Here is an 18,609-nt window from a genome sequence, read left to right on the forward strand (position 1 = left end):
TGATCAGGTTTTGTAAGCTACAAAGAGATGGTTGGAGTTTCAACATCTTAGGCCATCTGTAATGCTCTCCACGAGCAAGGGTCGTGGAGAGCTTCCAAATCAGCAACCACGAACCACCCAAACAACTGGGGTACTCACCACGAACACGAAGAGAGAGAAAGAAGATTCGGAGAAGAAGAAGTCAGAGAGAGGAGAAGAGAATGATTGGGCGTTCTCCTTCGTTCTGCCCACCACAATCGACAACGAAGATGAAGGATAACGGTGTATAGGGGTGGTGCGCACGAACGATTCTCGTTGCCACGTTAACCACGGAGCCTTTCGTGCTCGGTATACCAGAAGGCCTTAGATCAAGCGAGTAGAGAGTAATTTCTAGAGAGATTAAACTTAAGAATAATTGAATACAGCATTACTTTATATAGTGAAAAAGTAGGCTTGATTTATTAAACCTTAAATTTTGATTGGATCATTTTCTTTCACATGGATCACCATCTTAACCATTCAAATTACATCTAAATGCCACAATTCAACCTCCTTGTTTTTAAAACCTGGTCTTAAATGTATGCATTATAAAGTAGTATAGATATTATTAGACAAACTTAACAGCTACTCCTGTATATCTTTATGTATAGTATTTAATTTTTTGAGGTTGTAATGTGTAAATTATATTTCTATAAATCATAAGTCTCTCCACCTAATTGGGTGTGATTTGTACCATTATCATGGTATCAAAGCCAATTAATCCCACCCTTTTTCTATTCCTCTTCCCTGTCGTTCTCTCTTTCTTTCCCATACTTTTCAGTTTTCTGCATCTCTAATCTTCCCATGGCTTCTTCTTCTTCTCACGATCATACCCTATCCATTAACACAGTTCTTCATCTGATATCCAACAAATTGTCATCTACCAATTATCTTTTATGGAAAAATCAAATGATTCCCCTCCTCACCTATGAAGAATCTGTTGGGCCATGTAGATGCGTCTCTTCCCGCACCTGATCCGGTGGTTCTCACTGATGGCAAGTCCTCGCTAAACCCGTAATTTGCTGCGTGGATCTCTGTTGATCAACGAGCAATTATTTTTCTCCATGCATCCTTAACTGAAGAAGCTTTTTCTGAGATTGTTGGCCTGTCAACGACTCGACAAATTTGGGTTGCGCTTGAGGTGGCTTATAGCCACTCCTCTGTCGAAAGAATTCAGAACATCCGCGATCAATTGCGCCAATTCTCCAAGGGAACCTCCACTGTTGCTGAGTTTGGAAGAAAATTCAAGAACATTTGTGATCAACTTTCTGCAGTTGGTCATCCTGTTGATGAATCGGACAAAACACATTGGTTTTTGTGTGGTCTTGGTCCGACTTTTGAGACTTTTTCCACCGTTGTTCGGGCCTCTCGGTCCCTCACTACTCTCCGAGATCTTCTTGCCCAAGCCGAGGCACATGAGTTATTTTTGCGCTCTCTACATGGGACTGCTTCCTCGTCAGTGGCCTTTTCTGCTACTTCCCATCCCCCCACATATCGCAGTGGTCGTGGTGGTTGTTCTTTTCGGGGTGGTCGTGGGCGTGGGCGTCGTCCTCCCCATTGTCAATTATGCCGAACCAATGGCCACTATGCTAGTGCATGCCCACATCTCTCATCATATGCCACTCATAAACCCGGATCAAATGTTGATTTAGCCAAAGCCTTTCATGCTCAATGTCGTGTAACACCCAATGCCCCATACTGGTTTGTTGACTCCGGTGCCACCGATCATATGGCTTCTTCCACGGCATCCGTCTCTCAACCTATGCCTTATGTTGGGGACTATAAGGTTGCTTTTGGGGATGGTAATGTTCTCCCCATATCTCATATTGGTCAATCTATGATTCGCAATAATATTAAATTGCGGGATGTTCTCGTTGTCCTAATGATCACCAAAAATTTATTGTCCATTAGTAAATTGACTACTAATAATAGTCTTGATGTTTTGTTTTCCCAACCTCATTTTTATATCCAGGATTCGGCAACGAAGCAGGTTCTAGCAACGGGGTGATGTGAGCAAGGATTATATGTTCTATCCAATAAACTGACAGCATTTACGGCTGCTGCTTGTTCGAAGTTAAGAGCATCCTATGAGCTTTGGCATTCCCGCTTGGGCCACGTTTCTTTTGATACTCTTTCTCTTATGAATAAATTAGGTCACGTTTCGGTGACATCTATATTACCATCACCCGTTGTTTGTACGCCTTGCCAACTTGCTAAGGCGCATTGTTTACCTTTTGAACCTAATGAAAAACGTGCTTTAAATGTATTGGACTTGATTCATTGTGATTTGTGGGGGCCATCCCCGGTTACTTCGATCGATGGTTATCGTTATTATGATGTTTTTGTGGATGATTTTTCTCGTTTTATGTGGTTCTATCCGCTCAAAACCAAGTCCGGTTTCCATGTGTTTTTTGGGGCCTTCATTAAGTTTGTTCAAACACAATTTTCATCTAAAATTAAAGTCTTTCAAAGTGACGGGGGCACAGAGTTTTTGAATCATCATGTACGGCGTTTGCTTGAAGACAATGGTACTTTTCACCGTATTTCATGTCCGTACACTCCACAACAAAATGGTCGGGTGGAGCGTAAACACCGCCATATTATAGACACCGGTCTTGCTATGTTATTTAATGGGCATGTTCCGTCTTCTTATTGGATCCATGCTTTTCGCTCAGCTGTTCATATTATCAACCGACTTCCCACTCGGGTATTGAATAATAAATCCCCGTTTGAGGTTTTGTTTCTTTGGGCTCCATCTTATGATCATTTTCGCCCATTTGGATGTCAAGTCTACCCTTACTTAAGAGACTATGCGGAGCACAAATTATCGCCACGTAGCCTTCCTTGCATCTTTCTTGGCTATTGTGCCCAATACAAAGGATATGAATGTCTTGATCCTGGCTCCTCTCGTGTGTTTATTACCCGGCATGCCAAGTTTGATGAGCTCTTTTTTCCTTTTGACAACACTTCAACTCGGGCCTCTATTCATGATCTTCATCTTGTTGCTTTTTTCGACGATATATCATTTTCTAGTCCACCATTGGTTCCTGCTCCAAGCCCGCCGCATCAGCCGACTGCTCCTTTCACTAGCTGTGGGCTTTGCAATGATCCTGCTCCTGTCACCGAGGCTCGGTCGCCTGAACAAGCCCAATCCTCGGAGCAGGCCCAATCACCAGAACAATCCCAGTCAACAGAAGAGGCTTAGTCACCCAAATAGGCCCAGTCCTCGGAGCAGGTCCAATCTCCTGATCAAAATCGGTCACCCACTGATGCTCCATCATCGTTCTCACCTGATAACCCATCTCCTGCTGTTTTGTTTGATGAGACTGAAACGAATACACCTTCTGTTGCTCCTTCACGGGCTCCACCTATTAGCCATCCCATGGTTACACGGGCCAAAGCCGAGATTTTCAAACCAAATCACAGAGTAGATCTTGCTCACACTACTAAACATGGTTTATATCGTGCCTTATTTGCTCAGCATGATCCGACTACCTTTTCTTCTGCTGCTTCGCAATCCCACTGGATGACTGCCATGAATGCTGAAATGAATGCTCTATGGAAAAATCATACTTGGTCGTTGGTTTCTAGACCTATGGATCGCAATGTAGTCGGTTGTAAGTGGGTGTTTCGAACTAAGTATCATTCTGATGGCACTATTGATCGTTATAAAGCTCGTCTAGTTGCCCAAGGCTTTAGTCAACTTCCAGGTGTTGATTACTCACATACTTTCAGTCCAGTGGTGAAAGCATCCACGGTGCACGTTGTTTTCTCTTTGGCCGTCATTAATGGTTGGTCTCTTCATCAGCTCGACGTCAATAACGCTTTCCTTCATGGTACGTACCCTCGCTGATCCCGTTTACATGGAACAACCACCGGGTTTTCATGATTCTTGTTTTCCCGGTCATGTGTGTCGTCTACATAAAGCTCTTTACGGTCTCAAACAGGCCCCACGCACTTGGTTTCATCGTCTAAGCACATTTTTGGTTAGCACTGGGTTTGTATGCAGTCAGGCTGATCCTTCTCTGTTTGTGTTCAAACGTGACTCGTGTGTGCTATATTTATTGGTCTATGTTGACGATTTAATTTTGACCGGAAATGATGACACGGTTATTCGCTCCATCATCAATCGCTTGCACCACGAATTCGTGATCAAAGACCTCGGTCATTTAAATTATTTTCTTGGGATCGAAGCCACTTACACCACAAATGGTCTATTTCTCAGTCAAACAAAGTATGCTCATGACATTCTTGATCGAGCAGGTCTTCTCGATGCTAAACCAGTTTCAACTCCTCTTGCATCTAACACGGCCTTTGTTACCGGTGGTGATTCTTACTCAGATCCCTCACATTATCGATCCCTTGTTGGTGCTCTTCAGTATTTGACGATCACTCGTCTAGATATTTCGTATGCAGTCAATCAAGTTAGTCAATTCCTTCAAGCCCCTACTATTCCACATTATCAAGCAGTTAAACGGATTCTGCAATATGTCAAGGGTACGATTTCTTTCGGACTCTCCTTTTCTAAACCGTCATATACCACGCTTGTGGGCTACTCTGATGCTGATTGGGCTCGTTGCCTCGAGACCCGTCGTTCCACTTATGGTTACTCGATATTCCTCGGGGGCAATCTTGTATCCTGGAGTGCCAAGAAACAACCAACTGTCTCTCGCTCAAGTTGTGAATCTGAATATCGAGCAATGGCCAACACTGCCGCGGAAATTATTTGGAACACTCACTTGTTGCAAGAACTTCATGCGCTACCACCGGACCGTCCGACATTTCTATGTGATAATCAAAGTGCCTTGTTTCTCACTCAAAATCCTATTTCTCACAAACGTGCCAAGCACATTGATCTTGACTATCACTTTATTCGTGAACTTGTGTCTTCCGGTAAACTTCACACCAAGTTCATTCCGACCAAGCTTCAAGTGGCCGACATTTTTACAAAGAGTTTACCATGTCATCAGTTTGAGTTCTTTCGAGAAAAGCTGTGTATTGGGCCGCCACCGTTTCGCTTAAGGGAGGATATTAGACAAACTTAACAGCTACTCCTGTATATCTTTATGTATAGTATTTAATTCTTTGAGGTTGTAATGTGTAAATTATATTTCTATAAATCATAAGTCTCTCCACCTAATTGGGTGTGATGTGTACCATTATCAGATATAAATATGTATGTATCCGTTTGTTTTCATTTATGAATGTACAGTTATCAATGTGCTAATAAAGATCATTTATTTAGCAATTAACACTTTGTACATTGTTGTTTCCTTATCTTAAATTAATAAATTGGTATAGAGCCATCAGATATCATGTACGGATAACATCATACACCCACCACAACTTCCAAAATTAAACATGAGAAACTACTATCATTGGAGTGTTCTGTTTGAATCTCAAGATATCTGGAGAATAATAAAAGATGGGTTTAAATCAAGAAAGAAAGATATATGAAAAACATATAATCCACCAGGTTGTAGAAGAAATAATCACAAAAGAACAAGAGGCAGAGATAAATGAATCAAGAAAGAAACATATCCATCTTCTTGTCTTTCTTTCTTGTCAAGAGGCAGATGATGAAATTCTCTCAATGATTATTTTATATTACCCTTAACAAGAACATACCCCACTGAAGTAACATCCCACTCCTATTGTAGGTCCACGGTAGGTTCTAAACACTCTATAATGATCATAAGATACTCATTTTCGAGAAGACAAATGATAAAATATCATGAAAATAAAATACATACCGAAGCACCCAGATGGAATTGATAGCAAAAATTCAGTGCAAACAAATACTAACCCAGAAATCGATTTAGCCTCACTTTAATGAAAATCGATAGAGATTCTTGGTACTAGGGAAATTGATTGAAGAAATTGCAAAGCATTGTTTTAGTGATTGTAAGGATTTGATATATGTGATTGTGTATTTTGAAGGAATTTGAAAGAACCACTTGAGGGGAATCGAATTTGAATCAAAGCGGCATTGTATCATGCATTTTTTTCGTGCGTCAAAACAACGTTAGGGCCCGGGTTCGATGTGAGAGGAAACTGGAAATGACTTCTGGTTTTTTTAAAACCCACAAATGCGAAAAATTGTAAAGCACATTCCATAAATTCGCCAATTTAAAATGAGTTCTAAAGGGAACCCTTCACAATTTCCCTCAGTGAAGTTATTGAGAGAATCTTCTATTGCAAAGGTTTCAGATGTCAGTTCATCTCTTAGACAGTTCTCCCAAAACAAAAGTTATAGGTAAAGTTTAGGAAAAAGTGACATGTTTTTGTTTATTTTTGTTGCACAACAAATGTATGTGTTTAAATAACTTATGTTTCTTTATCCTACTTAATGACCATCTTGGGTAATCACTTTGTTGTTGATTCTTGATGTAAAAGAAGATGATCGATGGAGCTTCAAAATCTAACTCAATTCCAAAGAGGACATGACTCTAATACTTCTCAATGCAACAACTGTGTTAACCACATCAAAAGGTGAAGTAAACATAATAAGTGACTTCAATGCTTTGTCCGATGATGGATACAACTTGTAAGTATATCTTGTTAACACTTACTAGTTAAATATGTGTTTAGTGCTTGGTACCATTATGATCATAAGTTATAGGGACTTTTCTTGAAGCTGCAAACACGCTAGGAGAGAACTTGAGGAAAATTTTTGTGCCACCCCTAACGGAAATTTCTTGTTCTGCCCTGTGCTTAACTTTCATTGCTTGACATTCATTGAACTTTGGAGACATTTGAGAGACAATGAGAAATGGGGTCCACTGGCACATGGAAGCAGCTCAATTTGGGTCCAATTCTCTGACTCTTTTGTTTTTTTATTTCATTTGATTCTTTGATGCATTCTTTGTTTTTTGTTTATACAACAACGTAATTTGTTTTAGTTTCCTTTAAGTTTGAGTTATTTTTGTTATTTAGGAGTTAAATTATGAAAGGTGTTGGTAAAGAAATGGCCAAGTATCTCACTGCTTTTCAGTTCAGGGTCGGGGTGTCTGGCGGCGCTAAAACCGTATTACATAGTGCCAACAGGGTGTTGAATGAGCGCCACAATAACGGGTCGCTTTCAATGCTTACCGTGGACCTCTCTAATAATTTTAACCTTGTTGATAGATCTACATTACTTCATGAGGTCAAATTGAGGTGCCCTTCTATATCTTTGTGGGTAGAATTCCAATATGGTCAATCAGGAAGGTTGTATCTAAGAGACACGCATATTTGATCATCTACTAGAGTTCAGCAAGGAGACCCTTTGGGACCACTTCTCTTTGCCTTTGTGTTGCACCCGCTCTTGCATAATATTAGAGACAATTGCAAGCTTCTTCTCCATGCATGGTACCTTGATGATGGCACACTTATTGGAGATTCTAAGGCGGTGGCCAAAGCGTTAGACATTATTAAGGTTATGAGCCAAAAATTGGGACTTCAATTGAATACCAAGAAAATAGAGCTCTTTTGGACCTCGTGTGATGGTAGGAAGCTGCGTGAGGGGTTATTTCCGGTTGGCATCGGGAGGCCACCATTGGGGGTGAAACTTCTTGGTGGAGCTGTTAATAGAGATGCTAATTTCATTAGCAACATAGCCATAAAGAGAGCTGAAAACACTGTAAATTTGATGTGCCTTCTTCCACAATTGTCTAATCCGTAGAGTGAGCTCCTTCTACTTCAGTCTTGTATGGGTATTGCGAAACTCATCTTTAGGCTGAGGACGTGCCAACCCATTCACATGGAGGAGGCGGCTTTGTTCTTTGATAATGGGTTGCGCGGGGCGATTAAGGACATTGTGGTTTGTATTGGCCCTTCCTTTGATGACATACAATGGCGACTTGCTTCCTTAACCATTCGGTTTGGTCGTTTGGGTTTATACTCAGTAGTAGAGGCTACCTCATATGCTTTTGTTGCCTCAAGGGCCTAATCTTGGGTATTTAAAGACCACATCTTACAAGATAGCGACATTCATGGCATGGATTCTGATTATGCTTGTGCCTTAGCCTCTCTTCGTAACAAGCATCCGGACATTGACCTTAGCAATTTTACTACTAAGGACACCCCCTAAATCCCAGAATACACTGGTGAGTGCCCTTTTTAGTAAAATTGCCCAAGATATGGAAGTGCATTTCAACATGACAGTTCGGCAGAAAGCAATTTTCCAGTGTTTACGTGCACCACATGCTCAAGATTTTCTTCTAGCTATCCCTATAAATGGGCTCGACCAACATACATCTCTTGTGGAGTATCGTACCATCCTCAAATATTGACTCATGATTCCAATATTCCCAGCCGACGAGATGTGTCTAGTGTGACGCAAGACAAGTTTGGGCTCTTTTGGAGAGCATGCAGTTCATTGCAAAGAAATCTTGGGGTTCAAATACATGCACGATATGGTTAGGGATGTTTTGGTTGACATATTTAAGCATGTCGGGGTTTCCGCCAAGAAAGAGGTTCCTGTTAATTTCCTGAGTGACCCAACATAAGGAAGGTCAACCCTTATATCGGCTAATGTTTTGATTTTTGGATGGGCTGGAGGGAAGCATCCATGCGTGGACCTTACAGGGGTATCCCCTCTCGTAGGCTTGAGAGTTAGGGCATTAAAGGCTGCCACATGCAAGGTCACAAAACATGAGAAATCATGCATGGAAAATCAACACATGTTCATAGCATTTACATTTGATACGTTTGGTTTCCTTGCGTTGGATGCAGTGGATTTTCTTAGTAGAGTACAACGAATCATGCATAGCAATGCTATTGTTGGGTTTTGAGCATTCTAACACTCCTATGGTGTGCATGTAACCCTACAAACCTTGGATCTATGTTTTCTCTAGTATACATGCAAACTTTTATTTTTCCAAGGTTTCATCCTAAGTAGCATATGATGGGGTATATGTAATATAAAAACTAGTAGAATGACATACCTTTCTTATATCTTGGATTCCTTAAGACTTTGTGAGCCTAGCACCCCAAATTTGATGCCTCAAATGCTTCACACAACACCACCAACAATTGGAATAACTTGAGAGAAGATTATTTTGCACCAAAATCTACTAGCCCTCACTAGTATCTCTTAATTGTCGATTTTACAAGGATGAGGCTTCTTTATATAGTGTGCTAGGGTTACACCATGTAACTCATGCCTTTCAACATTCCTCATGATCCATGGGTTTTAACCTCCATGGAGTATCCATGGGTAACCATATGGGTTTAGCCCAACATGAAGAATTATGGATCATAAGCCACCATATAAGAATGAATGATTTACCAAATCAATCCCCATTTATTTAGTTAGTCTCTTTTGATCACAAAATTAATTCCAAACCAATTCTTGATCAATACTAATTAAATTATTCATATTAATATATCAGAACTTATAATATATTAATAAACCATAAATATCCTCTTCTCACAAAATTCTATCCAAATTGTTCTGATGCCATGCAACCCAAATGGACCATGCCAAATCGGGTCAAGTACATACCAATTATAGTTATGGACTTAGACACCTTATCCAACAGTCACCCACTTGGATAATTCTAATAACTATAGTTGCAAGTATGACTTCAGGATCCGACTAGCAATCGTGCCATTTTAGATAAGTGATCATATAATCCTTTGTTCAAGATATCAACCGGACAAATACATGGAACAACGTCGTACTTATTGTCCAACAGTTTGTTTCCCAATTCACGATTTGTTTGACATAGAACTTAATCGAACACAACAATTCAATTCTGACCGAGCCCGACACATAAGTCAAAAAAATCATCAAGGGGCCCAAGATATCGCTTTTAATCCTCCAAGGACTAAAAGGAACAAATAAAATTTGACTTAGATGCTTGTACTAACTAATCATCAAATTGTACACAACAACACGTTTTATAACATCAAGTTACTGATGCGTTTTCTGTTGGAATAGTGTCTAAGGTTGCAACTATATTAGACAAGTATTTGACCCGGTTGTGCATGGTCCTTTTGGGTTGCCTTCACCATAGCAACTTGACAGGATGATTTATAATGAGAGAAGAAATATTATTAATATATTATGAGAATAATATAAGGAATAATAATATTATTATTTGATTAATATAAGTCATAAATTAATTAGGAATTAATTTGGTGACTTAAAGAGATTAATTAAATAGAAGGGCATAAACTGTCAATTGTATGATAGTTGTACTTTGGGCTGTAATCCCTTAAGGATAAGGGGTGGACGGTTTTGGGGGCTTAGGATAGACCCAGAATTCGTCCAAAGCTTATCATAAGGGGGATTGGATTGCTTAGGGCCTAAGTTATTCAATTAGGGTTTAAGGGTGAACCCCGAGGAGCCTCACTAGTATAAATAGACCCTAGGGGTTAAGGAAAATCGGCACCCTTGTCTCTAAAGAAACCCTGGCCGATTTCTTCCTCCTCTCTCCTCTCTCTAATCATCCTCTTGCTAGTTGGTGTTTGTAAGCCATTATAGGAGTGACACTTGTGACTCTAAAGCTCCAAGGACAAGAAGATTCAAGCAAGTGATTTAAGGTAATCTTCTAGATCTGTTTTTCTTATGTTATTACCTAGATCTTTTGTTCAAAAGTCTTGGATACAATGCATGTTTAATTAGAGAAACCTAGATCCAAGCGTTAGGGTTTGTATGTGCACATAGGAATGTTCATATGGCTAAAACCCATTAGTGGTATCAGAGCCTTGATTGGTTTCTATTGAATTGATGCATTGGTTGCTTGATTGTTGCTTGCAAAATTTGAATTTTGTCATTCTGCTTGATGAACTCGGCGAGTTCCATAGTGGACTCGGCGAGTAGGCCTCAACTCGGCGAGTCCATTGTGGTACTCGGCGTGTTCGAGCGTTAGAAAGAGCTAATTTCGGGATTTCTTGTTGTTTATCTTTTGGAAACTTACCTTAATCTTAATGGGTCAATATAAATCTGATTCTAATATATATTTGAGTATATTCTTGACCTAATTAAAGATATTTATCAATTAATTGAATAATAATTTCCTTATGTGATAATTGATTAATTATTTCAATTAAATTGGTAAATTATTTTGCAAGAAATAATTAAATAAATCAAATATGGATAATTATGTGATTAAATGTTAATTTGGATTATTTGTTATTTGATCCCCTATGTTTTGAAAAGTTTAAAACTTGCCCTCAAGTTTTGAAATTTATGTTTTGTGATTAAAAGTTTAATTTAGACAATTTAAATTTCAAACCCTAGAATTTTACAAGTTTAAAATTCAACCCTATACTAATATAATATTACAAGATTAATATATATATATATATATATATATATATATATATATATATATATATATATATATATATATATATATATATATATATATATATGTATGTATGTATAATTAAAATGCTAGTCTTGCCGTTAGTAGGCCTCATTCACGAAGTCGGTCTATAAGGTGTATATAAGGTTGCGGCCTATAAAATGGCGTTTAATGGGTGTACACTCACACCCACCGCTTGCTTGATTGGTGGAGGGTCGTTAGCCGAACGGGTAGGATAGGGCAACCTAATCTCCTCATTAAAAGTATAATATGAAATACAAAGTAACTACATATTTTTCAAAAAAAATTCCCAATCCTAGTTACTTTAGGAAAAGTGAATTGATGCAATCCCATGAAATTACACTTTGCACCCTTGCTAAGAAGTTAGTGGAACGTGTGTGGTTTACCGGCACACTAATTGGTTCTAAGCAAAGGTGGCAAAGGGTGATTCATTGTTTATCATATTTCGATGGAGCGTGTGTGGTTTACTGGCACATCGAATAGGTGATTGTTACAATGAAGGCACTGTATGAATTTGCATGGTAATTCACACCCACTTTGTGATCCTCGGTATCCCAGTCACAAACGAGAGCGGCATATCGAGATTTAAACATGCCATTGAAAAGTTCAATGAATCTCATCGAAACCTAGGAATTCTCAATACATTTAGAACTTAAAGTTAGGTTTTCATGGTGGAGAATTAGTAAATCGTCATTCACTTACCTTCAAATTGTTTGCATGTTGGATTACGGCATCCCTTTTCTAATATGTAAATATTGTTGTTGGATCCTAGCCCTAATTTTTCTTATTGGGTGATAATTAGGGATTCAAATTCTAATCTATCTTTGTCCTTTCTATTTGTAGATGTCGAACGCAAACAACGCTGCTGCAAGCTCGTTCACATTGATGAGCCTTTGCCAAAAGGTGACTTTTGATGGGACGAACTTTAGCGAATGGATAAGATACATTCGCACGATTGCTCGCTACAAGGACAAGGAGTATGTCCTCGATGAGAAGCTCGAGAAGATCAACCCAGAAATCGCTACTTCGGCTGAAATGACTGCTTTTGAGACTCATGAACGTGATGCAACGAAGGTTCATTGCATCATGATAGCCACAATGAACGCTGAATTCCAAAAGTCCTACAAGGACATGTATCCGTACGAAATGCACCAAGACTTATTGGAGAGATACCATCAAAATGCAAGGCAGGAACGTTACGAGATCTTCACTAACATGATCTCCGCCAAAATAGGTCATGGAGAATCTCTAACCGTGCACCTACAAAAGATGTAGAGGTATGCCGATCGTCTTCGCAAGTTGAATGTTGACTTTGGGGAAGACTTCGCAATCGACATGGTGCTTCACTCTTTGCCTCCATGTTACAATCAATTTAGGATGACCTACCACATGAACAAGGAGGAGGTCACCCTAAGTAAGCTCCAAGGTCTCCTTAGGGTTGCTGAGAGCAACCTCAAGGACAAGTCTGTTGCACCCACTCCCAATCCACCCGCTGCTCCTGTTTTGGCCATTGGGCAAGGAAGAGGCAAGAAGAGGAAGGCTCCGTCTAAGAGCCACCGCAAGGGAAAGTCCCGAGATGGTTCCTCTTCTAGTGGGACCAAAGTTGATCCCGCTAAGCCTAACCCTAACCCAAAGGAGGCAGAGTGCCACCACTGCCACAAAATAGGGCATTGGAAGAGAAGCTACCCAGACTACCTGCAAGCCATCAGGGAAGGAAAGATCAAGCCGTCTTTCGCATGTATATACACAATTAAATCTAATGATTCATCTCATGCTATTTCTTGGGTCCTCGATACCGGGTGTGGTTACCACATTTGTTCTGAATTGTAGGGACTAAGAAGAAATAAGGATGTGGAGCATGGAAGAATAAATCTAATCATGGGGAACAGAAGATCGTCGCCTGTGGCCAAGATTGGAGTGTATTCTCTAGTGCTTAGGAATGGTTTATGTTTAGATTTGAATAATTGTTGCTATTCGCCAGAAATGGCAAGAAACATTATTTCATTTCATGGTTTGTTTAGAAAAGGATTTAGATTTTCTTTTAATAATGAGAATGGTTCTATTTATGCTTATCTAAATGGTGTCTTATATTTTGAAGCAATACCATGTAATGGAATTTATGAAACTGTTATGATTGTAGATAACCTAGGAAATGATGTTTTATGCATGGATTCTTTCAATAGTATGGATAGAGCATCCTTGTGGCATTGTCGTCTGGGACATGTCAACAAGAAGCGCATAGCCCAACTCCAAAAGGATGGAGTGTTGGAGTCATTCGACCTTAGGGAAGATGACACATGCGAGTCTTGTTTGCTTGGAAAGATGACCAAGTCACCCTTCACTAGTACATGTGAAAGGGGTGAGGGTTTATTGGACCTCATACATACCGATGTATGTGGACCCTTTAGATTAAAAGGATGGGAACCGCTTCTATGTGACTTTTATCGATGACTATAGTAGATATGGGTATATCTACTTAATCAAGCAAAAGTATGAAACGTTTGAAAAGTTCAAAGAGTTCAAGAATGAAGTGGAGAATCAGTTGGGCAGGAAAATCAAGATGCTTAGATCCGATCGAGGAGGAGAGTACCTAAGTCTTGAATTCCACGACTATCTCAAGGAGTGTGGAATAGTTTCACAATTGACGCCACCTAGGACACCGTAGTTGAATGGTGTGGCAGAAAGGCGTAATCGTACATTGTTAGACATGGTCCGCTCTATGATGAGCCGTGCTTCACTACCTATCTCATTCTGGGGGTATGCCTTAGAGACTGCCGCCCATATCCTTAACCGAGTCCCTACTAAGAAGGTTGCCAAAACACCTCACGAAATGTGGACATGGAAGGCTCCCTCGTTAGCACATATCAAGGTTTTGGGTTGTGAGGCTTTCGTAAGATGAGATACTCACGACAAGATCGAACCTCGTAGTGAGCGATGTATTTTCATCGGCTACCCACAGAAATCCTTTGGATATCTATTCTGTAGACCGAAGGACAATGTTTTCTTTGTTGCGAGGAGAGAAGTTTTCCGAGAGCGAGAACTCATAAGCCAAGGAGACGGTGGGAGGCAAATCGAGCTTGAAGAAATTCAAGAGTCGATTGATGAAGGAACCTCTACCGCTGGCACTCAACCCGAGGAGGAAACTCCGGCTGAACCAATTGACGAGTCCTTACCTCTTAGGCGTTCCGAAAGAGTTAGAGTTCAACCCCAGTTTTATGGTTTTCATATTACTACCGAAGGGGACATGTATATTAGTGATGGTACACTAATAAATTTAGATGAACCTAATAGCTATAAGGAAGCCATGGCAGGCCCGGAGTCTGCAAAATGGAAAGAGGCAATGGACAGTGAGATCCAGTCCATGTATGACAACCAAGTTTGGAATTTGGTTGATAATGTGCCCGGACGTAATACCGTTGGGTGCAAGTGGATCTTCAAGAAGAAGACCGACGTGGATGGTAATGTACACACATATAAGGCGCGATTGGTTGCGAAGGGCTTTACTCAAACTCCCGGAGTTGACTATGATGAGACCTTCTCACCAGTTGCGAAGACAAAATCTATTAGAGTGATCCTAGCAGTTGCCGCATTTCAAGATTATGAGATTTGGAAAATGGATGTCAAGACCGCTTTCCTTAATGGGAAGTTGGCTGAGGATGTTTACATGGCTCAGCCAGAGGGTTTTGTTGATCTGAAGCATCCAAATAGAGTGTGTGAGCTTGAGAAGTCCATTTATGGACTTAAGCAAGCATCTCACAGATGGAATCTTTGCTTCGATGAGAAAGTCAAAGAGTTTGGATTTGTACGAAACGAAGATGAATCATGTGTATATGTCAAAGCCAGTGGGAGTATAGTAAGCTTCCTCGTTCTGTATGTCGATGACATACTACTCATAGGAAACGACGTCCCAACATTGCAGGAGGTTAAGTCCTGGCTCGGGAAGTGCTTCGCTATGAAGGACCTCGGAGAGGCTTCCTATATTTTGGGAATAAGGATAGTGAGAGAACGAAGTAAGAGACTAATAGGACTTAGTCAGAACACTTACTTAGATAAAATACTAAAACGTTTTAGTATGGAAAATTCGAAGAAGGGAGAATTACCGATACAAAGTAATGCCAAGTTGAGTAAGACTCAAAGTCCGAGTAACGAAGCTGAAATAGCAGAAATGAGCCGAGTACCATACGCTTCCACAGTTGGCTCAATCATGTATGCTATGACTTGTACTCGCCCTGATGTAGCCTTTGCTTTGAGCATGGTTAGTAGATATCAAGGGAACCCTGGCAGAGCCCATTGGATTGCGGTCAAGAATATCCTTAAGTACCTTCGGAGGACCAAAGAATGGTTTTTAGTCCTCGGAGGGAGTGATGACTTGAAGGTGCGAGGGTATAGTGACGCTAGCTTTCAGACCGACAGGGACAACTACCGTTAGCAGGCGGGCTGGGTCTTTACCCTGAATGGAGGAGCAGTAACATGGAAAAGTTCCAAGCAGAAAACCATAGCTGATTCAACGTGCGAATCATAGTACATTGCAGCGAGCGAAGCGTCGAAGCAGGCAATATGGTTGAAGAACTTCATCGGTGATCTTGGAGTTGTACCTACCATAAAGGAGCCCATGGAGATTTTCTGTGATAATGAAGGAGCGGTTGCCTTGACCAAGGAACCGAGGGATCATGGTAGATCTCGACATATCGACAGAAAATACTACTTTATTAGACATCGTGTAGAAGAAGGACAACTCGTGGTTAAGTGGATATCATTAGAAGATAACCCAGCAGATCCGCTTACGAAGGGACTAAGCAGGGTTAAGCACTTGCAGCATGCTAGGAGTATTGGGCTAAAGGATGATATTAGTATAGATTAGATAGTATTAGAAACATGTAATAGATAAATGTAATTAACATTTGATGATTAAATAAAAGAGTATTATTTATGAGTAATGTTACTGTCTTATGTTAATTGTTTAACTATTGTTTCACTTTGCATGTTTTGACTTCCAAAATAATTGAGTTTATTAAGAATAATCGAATTATTCAAATTGTCCACAATCGTTCATATGTTGGAAGTAGGTATGAATGAAGATTGTCATGAATTGGTGTGTAGATTGTCTGAATGGTATTAGACATAGCAAAAGTTTGCTGCAACGTTCATGAGTGCTTATGAACTAGTTTTGAGCATTGGAACAAACCCGCGCTTGCTGGAATTACCTTATGGAATGTGATAAAAAGGTTGATCGCAAGACGATAATATCATATGGTCTTAAAACCTAGATATATGGTTTGTTATTTGTTGATTGGTTGTACATTGATAATGCGAAACCACATCAGTAACTTGATGTTATAAAACGCATTGTTGTGTATAGTTGATTAATGAATAACTAAATGCATATAAGTCGAAGTTTATCTGTTACTTTTATCCTAAGAGGGTAAAAGCGATATCTCGACCGCTCGATGATTTGATTTGACTTATGTGCCGGGCCCGGTCAGAACTAAATTGATGTGTTCGATTAAGTTCTATGTCGAATAAATCTGAGATCGAGAAACCAACTGCTAGACAAATTGGTTCCATAAGAATTGTCCGCATGATATCTAAACAGAGGACTGTACGATCACTTATCTAAAAGACAAGATTGATAAGATCAGAGTTTGACAGCGTCTTTGAGAGCTACGATTTCTAATCGGATTATACTTGTATATATAGTTACTAGACTTATCCAAGTGGGAGACTGTTGGAATAGTGTCTAAGGCTGCAACTATATTAGGCAAGTATTTGACCCGGTTGTGCATGGTCCTTTTGGGTTGCTTTCACCATAGCAACTTGACAGGATGATTTATAATGAGAGAAGAAATATTATTAATATATTATGAGAATAATATAAGGAATAATAATATTATTATTTGATTAATATAAGTCATAAATTAATTAGGAATTAATTTGGTGACTTAAAGAGATTAATTAAATAGAAGGGCATAAACTGTCAATTGTATAATAGTTGTACTTTGGGCTGTAATCCCTTAAGGATAAGGGGTGGACGGTTTTGGGGCTTAGGATAGACCTAGAATTCGTCCAAAGCTTATCATAAGGGGGATTGGATTGCTTAGGGCCTAAGTTATCCAATTAGGGTATAAGGGTGAAACCCTAGGAGCCTCACTAGTATAAATAAACCCTAGGGTTTAAGGAAAATCGGCACCCTTGTCTCTAAAGAAACCCTGGCCGATTTATTCCTCCTCTCTTCTCTCTCTAATCATCCTCTTGCTAGTTGGTGTTTGTAAGCCATTAGAGGGGTGACACTTGTGACTCTAAATCTCCAAGGACAAGAAGATTCAAGCAAGTGATTTAAGGTAATCTTTTAGATCTGTTTTTCTTATGTTATTACCTAGATCTATTGTTCAAAAGTCTTGGATACAATATATGTTCAATTAGAGAAACCTAGATCCAAGCGTTAGGGTTTGTATGTGGACATATGAATGTTCATATGGCTAAAACCCATCATTTTCGTACTATCAATGTACAACCACCTCATAGTCAATAACTCATATCTCTTGGTTTGAATACTTATATGATATTACCATCTCACGATCACTCGAGATAAATTCCATGAAGTGATACAAGTGAGCGTGGGTTGACTCCAATACTCAGAACTTATGAGCACTGATGAATGTTGCAGCAACAATTGCTATGTCTAATACAATTCAGACAAATCTACAAACCCAATTCATGATAGTCTTATTTCAATACCTACTTCCAAAGTAAGATCGACTGTGGATAGTTTGAATAATATAATTATTCCGGAAGTCAAAATATGAAAAATGAAACAATAGTAAATGATTTGACACAAGACAGTACCAGACTAGTAAATAAAAACACCTTTTATTTAAACATATAATGCCAATTACATTTCAACTATTACAAGTTTCGAAAGCTATCTAATTGCTAAAACTAATATCATCCTTCAGCCCAATGCGCCTCGCATGATGTAAATGCACGCTTAACCCTACATAGTCCCTTCGTGAGGGGATCTGTTAGGTTCTCATCCGATGATACCCTCCTTGCCACGAGGAGTCCTTCTTCGATTCGATGTCCAATGAAGTGGTATTTTCTATTAATGTGCCTGGATCTGCCGCGATCCCTTGGTTCCTTGGCAAAGGCAACTGTACTCTCGTTATCACAGAAAATCTCCATAGGCTCCTTAACAGTTGGTACAACTCCAAGGTCTCCAATGAAGTTCTTCATCCATATCGCCTCCTTCGCCGCCTCGCTTGTTGCTATGTGTTAG

General features: G+C 39.7%; 1 protein-coding gene across 1 annotated transcript; it reads left to right on the forward strand.

The window, feature by feature from the left end:
- The first annotated feature begins 3,881 nt into the window (after positions 1–3,881).
- LOC111911080 (uncharacterized mitochondrial protein AtMg00810-like) lies at positions 3,882–5,063 on the forward strand. Its single transcript, XM_023906866.2, has one exon. It carries the CDS (start codon positions 3,882–3,884, stop codon positions 5,061–5,063), a length of 1,182 nt encoding a protein of 393 aa, XP_023762634.2.
- Positions 5,064–18,609: the final 13,546 nt, after the last annotated feature.

Source organism: Lactuca sativa, chromosome 8 (genome assembly GCF_002870075.4).
Source record: "Lactuca sativa cultivar Salinas chromosome 8, Lsat_Salinas_v11, whole genome shotgun sequence".
NCBI classification, from domain to species: domain Eukaryota; kingdom Viridiplantae; phylum Streptophyta; class Magnoliopsida; order Asterales; family Asteraceae; genus Lactuca; species Lactuca sativa.

Excerpts from the sequence above, each read along its gene's own strand:
- LOC111911080 (XM_023906866.2), top strand. The coding sequence starts at position 3,882 with ATGGAACAACCACCGGGTTTTCATGATTCTTGTTTTCCCGGTCATGTG.